Genomic DNA, 9,697 nt, shown 5'->3' with positions numbered 1-9,697 from the left:
GACATGAATGAAGCTGGAAACCGTCATTCTCAGCAAACTAACACCAGAACAGAAAACCAAACACCGCATGTTCTCACTCATAAGTGGGAGTTGTGCAATGAGAACACATGGACACAGGGAGGGGAACATCACACACCAGGGCCTGTTGGGGGGTGCGGGGGCAAGGAGAGGGATAACATTAGGAGAAATACCCAATGTAGATGACAGGTTGATGGGTGCAGCAAACCACCACGGCACCTGTATACCTATGTAACAAACCTGCATGTTCTGCACGTGTATCCCAGAACTTAAAGTCTAATAAAATTAAAAAAAGGAGGCCCCAGAGAGAGCTGCCCTGTACTTTCCACCATCTGAGGGCACAGTGAAAAGGTACCATCTATGAACTGATATCAAGTTCTCTTCAGACACGGATTTGCCAGTGCCTTGACTGAATTTTCAGAATCCAGAATTTTCAGAAATAAATTTTGTTTATAAACCACTCCATTTATGATATTTTGTTATGACAGCCTGAATGGACTAAGACAGTAGGCTATTTTTAATTTTCAAGTATCAGGATTACTCTTATCCAAAAATTCCAATGCTGAGAATTTATCCTAAGTAATCCAAAAATAGAAAGCATTTATGCAAATGTATATCCACTACAATAGTATTTATAATAATGAAAATGTCATAATGTAAATGTCCGACAATATTGAAGTAGTTATGAATAATATACCTGTAGAGTGAAATATTAGATATTTAAAAAGAGACTTACAGAAGTTGTTAATGATAAAATGTTAAGTTAAAATATATTAGAATAAATGGATATTTTTCAACTATTATATATTTTTCAACTATATGGAAACATTTTTGGTATATAATGTTGATAATATTAAGATGAAATTTTACTTTTTCTACTAAGCTTTTAAAAAGTAAAGAGAAGAAGATAATTCACAAAATATTAGCCATGATTAACTCTTAATTTGTGGAGTTAGGAATGCTTTATATTTTCTTTTCTGGGGCTGCCATTATTCTTTTATTTTCACCATGCTGTACTTCTCCTTGTTTCCCTGTAAAACTATTCTAGATTAAAGTAGAGTCATATATTTAAAAATATAATGCTTTTGTTATTATTGAATACTTATTTTAAATTACATTGCAAATATTTCAATCTCTACTCATAATACTTTTATTGATCCTTAATGGAAAGAATTTAAAAAAATTAAAAGAGAAGAATCCTATTTCATAAGTTCACTTTTTCCAGTGCAAAAGTTTAATACAGTTTTACTTTAGTACCAAAGAAAAAGAACAAAAAAGAATGTTTTAAGATGGAAAGTATGGAAGAGAAAAATATCTAAGGTGCCAAATTTTTGACTTTGTAACTTAATAGAAACAATGCAAACTCCTGCAGGCAAATAATCTATGTTGCAAACTGTTGACACATCAATCAAGGTTATGCCTCCTCAGCTCACTGCATCCTGTCAGTTCAGTCTGAATTTCTCAGTAAAGATGGTTAGTAAAATTGTGACTCTACCTGTCAAATGATGGCTTCTCCCCACAGTCAAAGGCATCTTGGAGCTCCTTAACAAGATTAGCCTGGCCTGGCAGTCGAAAGAGTCCCTCTTCTTTCAGCCCCCTTTGTCGGATAAAGTCCACGCACTGCTCCACCAACATCGGAGCCAGACGGTTTCCGTATCTCTTCTCATAACGAACAGTATCCTCCAGTTTCTGTCCAAAAATGCCTAAAAAAGTAAAGGATCACAGTGAACTTGAAAAATTTATCTCTTCCTACTTTGTTGTTGTTGTTGTTTTAATTCAATATAACAGAAAAACAAAGATTGGAATGCTAGCAAGCACTTAACATTCAGTATTTCACATTATTATACAATCGAATTCATTATATACAATTCCTCAAATGGTATGAATTTACCTTATGCTGCTCCTTTCTTGTATTCTATGTTTAGCCCAAAACCAAAATAGAAATACAGAGTTTGAGATATCCATTTTGAAATAAGAAAAACTGTAATAAATGTAACTTGAGTTTGGGCTTTTCATTTTTTTTTTCCCTTTTAGGAAAGAAATGGTATTCAATAGCTTAAAAGCAGAAATATGCTGCAGAAAATAGTCAAATTCTACCTTTATTACGGTTTTATATTTATGTCCAATTTGCACTTAAATCCTATTTCTTTTTTCCCCTTTTGTTTTTACTCAAGTTGTGATGCCATGACTGTAATCAAGGTGATAAAACCAGGAAAAGAAACCCTGAATTTTCTCACATACAAAATATTTCAGACACTGTTTGCATGTCTTAAACTATTAACTTATTTGAAAGTGAAAAATTGAAATTTACAAAGCAGAGCATACTAAAAGTGGAGAGGTGGGCTCATAGTGACTTGCCCTAACAGGTAGGGTATTTTATCAAGTACATTGTTTAGAATTGGCAGTACATGGTGGCAGTAAAAAGCAGGCCAAGTTTTAGTTAGATTTATTAATGATTTTGCAATACCTACAAACCATACATTCCTTGGTGTATACACCTGGGCCAAAAACAGCCACTATTTCATCCTCAGGACTTCACTAATTAAGAGATGATATTTTTGAAATATATTAATATTAGGTAGTAGCTTGGTAAAAATTACCAACCTATGAGAAAGGGGGGTAAAACAGCCAAAGCAAATGTGACTCCAATGTTCCCAGATGGAATGAATGTCATGAAATTATTGTAATGGTCTAAGGAGTTTCATAAAAGAGGAAGAAAAGTAAGTGGTGCATGTTGAAATTAGGTAAGACTTCAGAATGTGTGGGGAATTATTTAACAGCCATTAGGTTAAGGATTTGATCATACCAACAGATGCTTTGCCCCCCAACCTGTAACATAATGTCTTTATGGATTCATTAGTGCAAAACTGTCACATTTCAAGCAATAAAGAATTGTTACCAAAGAAAATATTCTTAGCTCAGGTAGAAACGATAACAGAAAACACAACTATTCTACAACTAGTATAAAATTTAGCACTAATGAAATACATATATTCCATTTAGGAAATAATGTTGAGTAACCTAATGTCAATATTTAAGTGTATAAAGCAGAATTAGAAATAGTGTTTTCTAAGGGCAGTAAAGATTAGAGCAGACAACAGGTCTAGTTAGCTTGGTTTGTAGACTTTAGAACAAATAGTTCCTTGATAATCGTGTATCAAACATTATTCACCAACTCCAACAGACACTGACATCCCCTTCTCCCTTGACATTTCCATTATAGAAGCTGGACAATTAAATACTTCTTCCACTTTCCTTGCAGAGGGGTGGTCACGTGCCACAGTCCTGGTCAATAAGTCTTCTTGTAGCCTTTAGGAAGACTTGCTCTTCTTGATGAAAAGGAAAAGCATTTGTAATTGTCAATCACTCCTTTTGCCTGTCTTCAACTTGGGCATGATACTGGCTCTTGTTATAGTCATCTGTTGTCCATTAGGCAACAATCACAAGGGAAAGGCTAAAAGATTAACAGACATGCTAAGGCTGAATTTATTGAACTACTGATCCAATACTGGCCGCACCTTTGTCCAGATAGCTTTTAATGTGAGAAAAACAAGCTGATATGCGTTTAAGCCAGTTTTCTATTCCTTCAGCAAAACAAAATTCTAATCCATTCAATGGTAATAACAATTTTTGGAGATATTCTAGTGTTTTAATAATAAGGTTTACAAATTGGCTATGTTGGAGAATATAGACCCTTCCTGTGGAGAGCTTTGAAAACAAACGTCATGCTTATTTGCCTCTACTGTTTAAACTATATCCTGCCAAAATTAAGTAAATAGCCTTTTAGAAGACTTACAGATCATTGAAGAAAATAATATGTTGACATTTGGAAATAAATTTTATGTATGTGTAATTTTTTTTTTTTTTTACTTTGGATTTTTGCTTTGGATTGATAAATATATTACCTAAGGGTTCTCTCCAAATCCAACAGAAAATCTACTAAAGATGTTGCAATTCAATGACTCTGTGTGCTACAAACATGAACAAAACTTCTAAAATTTGGATTTATACAGTAATGAAAAACAGTCAAACATTCTTTTCTCAAAGCTTTCAGGATTTTTTTTCTTTTCCCAACAACTCAAGGAAGCAATAAAGAAAGGGGTGTTTTGCTTTAGACGTGTATTTGGTTTCCTTTTTACTTTCTTGTGCATGCAGGTTTGCCTTTAAAATAAAATAAGAATTTAAAACTATAGCAAGAAACTTAAATTCATTAAGTATTTATTATACTCTGAGTCCCTCACAATATTCTCTCATCTTTATAAGAAACACGTAAGGTAACTATCATTCTCTCTTTTTCACTCGGAAAATTTGGGCTCAGAGAGATGAAACAATCTGTCTAAGGTTAGTTACAGAGCACTAAGTGGCAGAATGGAAGTCCACATTCAGATTTATTTAGCTTTAAAATCTTTGCTCATTCCTGAATATCAGTTCTTTTCCTATTTATTTAATCACAATCGTGAGTCCTCATTTTCTAGTAATCAAAAATATTAGTACATTCTACAACAGAGTAAAACCATGTACCTTTTTTGTGCTTTTAAAAAGTGATAATAGCTAAGCTGTACTTACATATGCCAGGCACGTTACAAGCAGTTTACCTGCATTTCTCTCATTTAAAATTCATAACACCTTGTGAGGCAGGCACCAGTATTCCTTGCACTTTAAGGAGGAGGAGCTTGAAGCACAGAAAGGTCAAGTAACTTGCCAAATGTCACACAGCAGTAAATGGTGGAGCTAAGGCTTGTTTGAGGCAGTGGGATATCAGAGCCACTCAGTGTCTATTACACAATACTGTGTAGTATGCACAATGACTGAAAACAGCAATGGAGGAAGACACCTGCCATTTATTAGCTTTCTGACCTCAATTCCTCCCATCACATTAGGATCAATGATTTGTGCTGAGAAAATGTAAATTGGGATTTGGGGGAGGTCAGGAAAAAAAACAGAAGGAAAATACTCTGCAGCTTCAATGAGCATGCTGTCCCCCAAAGCAATTTCCTTTTTAAAAAGCTGATGCCTTTAATATAGCAATATAATATGTAAAAAAGTTTTAAAGCATGTAGACAACATGTATATATGGTTTAAAATTCCTGTCGGAAAATGAGTTTTCTGCTGTAGAACTGGTCTTGCAAAGAATCAGTAAAGAATTTTAATAGACGTATACTCCCCATTCTGTAGCACTGGAAATAGAGTGTGCCAAATATTTCTGGCTTAAAATGGTAGATGTAGGTTGCCCTTCTGCATAAGAATGTTCCTTGGGAGGAAAGCTATTGATGGGAAAAAATCATTAAAAAAAAAAACAGATTTATTTAAAAATTTTCTTGAGGGAGCAGTGAAACTTCAAATTTTAAAATTAACACAAAATCACAAAGGTCATGTGCTACCCCCAGCTAACAGCATGAAGAAAGGACACAGTGACTAGTAGATTATTAACAATACTCCCTGGGATGTGGGTCACGCGAACAGTTCCAGTTATGTCCACTTAAACTCCCAGCAAGTTTTCACACACTCTGACAAAACCGTCCCCAGTATTTGTGGGCGGCGATGAATATCATGCCTACCTCTCCTCCATGTGAAAGTACATTGATATGTCATAAAACATCACCCAGGATGTGACTTTTCACTGGATTGAGAAAGTAAATCACATAGGTGAATTTATTATACTGGTAGGTGGTTGTTTCCAGTGGAACAAGCAAGAGAGAAACTGCCACAGCCTTCAGGGTTTGAGAGGGTCCCCCTTTACATGTGATTTATAGAGCTAATAGCTAGAGGCTGCCTGTGAAGTGACTGTGATGCTATAAATACATTCATATTTCATTCTTCCTGAAAATAAATAAGCAAAGATGAATCTAAACCTTCTTCGACTCTGTGCCCTGTAACTACATATTCTCTTTGCTCCTCAATTCCCAGTGAAGTATGTGACTCTGTCTCCTCTTCATCATTTTCTATCCACTTTCTAACTTTTGCAATTTGATATCTGACCCAGTTATAACAATAAAATGGCTTTTTCCACGGTCACCAATAACTTCCTAGTTGCCAAATCATTGACAGCCAAATTTGTTCTTTGTATTACTTCTTGTCTCACTCCCTTTAAAACTGTCAGTCTCCTTCTTCCTGACACTTCACATGTTACATGATTTTTGCCTCTCAATGCCCTTCTCAGTCTCTTTCTTGACTATGCTAACTACTACACTCTTTAATAGTTATCTGGGTTCTGTCCTCAGCTCCGTTTTTACTTAACCCGATACAGTTAGTCTACTAGACTCCACTTAATTTCACTACATATTAATTATTTTCAGGTTTGTATCTCAATTTGGGCTATTGCTATAATTTCCAGCATTTGATTTCTGGGTGCCCAGTAGAACTCTCAATAGGGATAGCTCAAACATTTTCAAACACAAAATTTCTAAAGCTGAATAAGTCATCTCTTTTTAAAAACCTGTTCTGTGTCCTTTAATCCTAATTTTGGTTATCAGTACATACAAGCTATTCCCCCAAAACATTGAAGTGCCATCTGAGAATCAACCTACATTCCTCTTTCCTTCAAGCTACTCATTTAATCACCATGCTGATCGCCTCCAAGCTCCTTACCACTGCATTAGGTTAGATATTCAGTATTTCTTCTATGATTTTTTGAAGAGCAGAGTTCCCAAGCCAGTCAAGTGCTGCCATGGTGGACTTCATAATATTTCAATTGGATCACCACTCTTCTGCTTCACCTCTTCCAATGGTGTCCACCAGCCTGTCTTTGCAACCACATTCCTTTTTATGAAATAAAGTCCCCACAAGTTGATCTCAGCCTCTTCATCTTCCATTCAGTCAACAATGTTTAGGTGATATCCGTTGTGTGCCAGGCACTGTGACATCTCCACTCTCATTTCTTTTGCTTCCTCACAAACAATACGCTCTCAAACTATGCTGAACTATGTATTGCTTGTCATGTCTTCATGCCTCCTTCTAGAAGGTAGGTCCTGCCTTTGTAAGTCAGTGTAGGAAACCTTATCCTGTAAGAGTCAACTCATACATCTCCTGTGTCAAGTCTTTACTGACATTCCATTGCCTCATCCCCTACCCTAGACACAAAGCTTGATATGTTTCTTTATTCCTTAACATTTTGCATGGAAATTATTTATTTAGATGCCTAACCTGTGCTGGACTAGTAAAAAGAGGAGTTTACTTTTACATTTATTATAATAAAATAATTGTTTTACATTTATTATTATTAAGTATAAGAAAGCAGTTACATACTGTATATCTATCCTATGAGCTTCGGAAAGGTTTAGGCAAGGTGCCACAGACACAAGGACCACACTGGGATTGGTCCCAGGTGTAAAGGACTCCGAAGCTTTAATTCTATTTTACCATAGTCAAGGCCTTTTGTTTTTGTCCCTGGAACTTATCAAGATGGGTGACACACAGATGCCCCATAAACATTTATGGAATAAATGCATGCATGGAAACAAAACACTTTACCTCCCCAATAATAGAAAATAAATGAGTAATTTCAATGTCAAATGAAACTCATTGATAATTCTTGAGTTGTGCCATTAATTTTGGGTTCCTTATCCTTTCTTGTCTATAGATCACATACTCAGCCACAATGGGAATTTGCCTTGACTTATCCTCTGCTTACTGCAACTCTGCTAGCAGGATAAATCCTGGTATCACCAGGATGGCAAGAATTTTCCATTAAAATGAATATTCGCCCATAGTAAATGGGCAAATCAAAGTAAAATACATCTATTTTAGTACAGAACTAAGAAACAAAGACAGGCAAAGCTTACTTCACTCTGTCACCAACTTTCTAAGTAGCCACAAAATATTATATAGATAGAAAGCCTTTACTCCAAGGAGCTCAAGGTCTATCATAACCAGTGAATGTTGGTAGAACCTTTACCCTTTTCAAGGTCAGAGAGGGGAAGGAAGGAAAATAATAAAGGCCAGGAAAGATTAAGAAAGTGTTAGAAGGTGTACATAGCGACCCAGTGGACTAGGTCTTTGGCCAGTGGAGTAATTATAGACACTAGGTTCCAAGTCAGGCAAGTTGCATGTATTTCTTTATTTGGCATTCACAGACATCCTACAAGGGGGTGCCTTTTCTACAAACCAGGAAACAGACTTGAAGATGGTAGGTGACCTGTCTAAGATCACACATCTAGAAAGTGGCAGATTTTGGGATATAAACACAGCTCCATATGATTCCAAAAGTCTTTCATTTTTCACTATGTTATATTAATTCAATTCAAACATAATTTTTCCAAGGCATTCTCACCATTATCTTAGTATCACATAGGAGAAAATGTCTTTTTGTAACTTTCAAAGACCAAACCTGATTTCCTTTAGTTTATGTGAATCACTGGGTTTCCACAAGAGCCTGTGGTCAGCCTTTTGTTCAGGGGCACCTCCAATTTAATAGCTAATTTGGTGTATTGCTTATCACAAAGTAATCATTTATGTTTTGTTATTCCCAAGGAGTCTGTGAATTCATAGATTTGAGACAACCTGTTTGTTTACCTTCTCATTCCCAGCACCACTTGGTAGAGGCTCCATAAAACATCGATATATGAATTAATGAGCTAGTCATTTATACATGTTTTAAAATTATATAGATTTGGATAGTGGGATTTTGTTGGACAAATCCATTTTCATAAATGTGATTATAACATATATAACATACAATACATTTTAAAGAGGATGTTGGTCTTGTCCACCACCACTGTAAAGACATTCTATTGCCTATGGACTCGTGGGAATAGATAGATAGTAACACTGCACTTCACTGGTTTATAATCAATCTTGAATCCCTGATTGAACAGATCTATTGCCATTCTCCACTTTGGGAATAAATATGTGTGTGTGTGCATGTGTGTATACTACAAATGTGTATAAAGCACATGAGGATACAGTGGCTATGAGGATACAGTGGCCAAGAATCAGCATATGTAAAATATAAGAGCTGTAGGCTGGGTGCAGTGGCTTGCGCCTATAATCCCAGCACTTTGGGAGGCCAAGGTGGGAGGATTACTTGAGGTCAGGAGTTTGAGACCAACCTGGCCAACGTGATGAAATCCCATCTCTACTAAAAATACAAAAATTAGCTTGGTATGGTGGTGGGTGCCTGTAATCCCATCTACTCAGGAGGCTGAGCTAGGAGAATCACTTGAACCCAGGAGGTGAAGGTTGCAGTGAACTGAGACTGCACTTCTGCACTCCAGCCTTGATGACAGAATGAGACTCCATCTCAAAACAAACAAATAAATACAAATAAAATAAAACATAAGAGCTATAGAGTTAGGAGCATATAATTGTTAAACAGAGAAAACTTGCTGAAGAAATTAGAGCCAGTGATGCCTTGAAGAGAGCATAAAGTTGGGACAGACAATGGGGAAGAAAGCATCACAGCGGAGGAAACAAAGTGAAGAAACATGAAGAAGTGGTGTAGGACATGTGTTTAGGAGAAAGGATGAAACAGTCTGGGGAATTAGGGGGCTTATACTCCAGGGGATTGTTAGAATTTGTCGGAGGGCCTTTATAGTTACTTGAAATAGGACTTCCTTCTGTGAGCAATAGGGGATCATAAAAATCTTTTGAGTTGTGGAAAGTTGCTTGACAGCACTGTTCTAGAAATACAGATAGGGAAATGCTTCACAAGACGGCCTGTGTGTTGTAGGAATTTGTGAAG

The 9,697-nt window shown here is 36.1% G+C and overlaps 1 protein-coding gene across 1 annotated transcript in view; it reads right to left on the bottom strand.

The window, feature by feature from the left end:
- Positions 1–9,697, bottom strand: part of LOC105554740 (rho GTPase-activating protein 24) — a 320,127-nt gene that overhangs the window by 66,914 nt on the left and 243,516 nt on the right. Inside the window, exon 3 of the mRNA XM_012001310.1 lies at positions 1,514–1,721. Coding sequence (XP_011856700.1) covers positions 1,514–1,721 — 208 coding nt within the window. The remainder of the gene's footprint in view (positions 1–1,513; positions 1,722–9,697) is intronic.

This window comes from Mandrillus leucophaeus, unplaced genomic scaffold (genome assembly GCF_000951045.1).
Source record: "Mandrillus leucophaeus isolate KB7577 unplaced genomic scaffold, Mleu.le_1.0 Scaffold658, whole genome shotgun sequence".
NCBI lineage: Eukaryota > Metazoa > Chordata > Mammalia > Primates > Cercopithecidae > Mandrillus > Mandrillus leucophaeus.
This window is presented reverse-complemented; position numbering and strand designations above follow the sequence as displayed.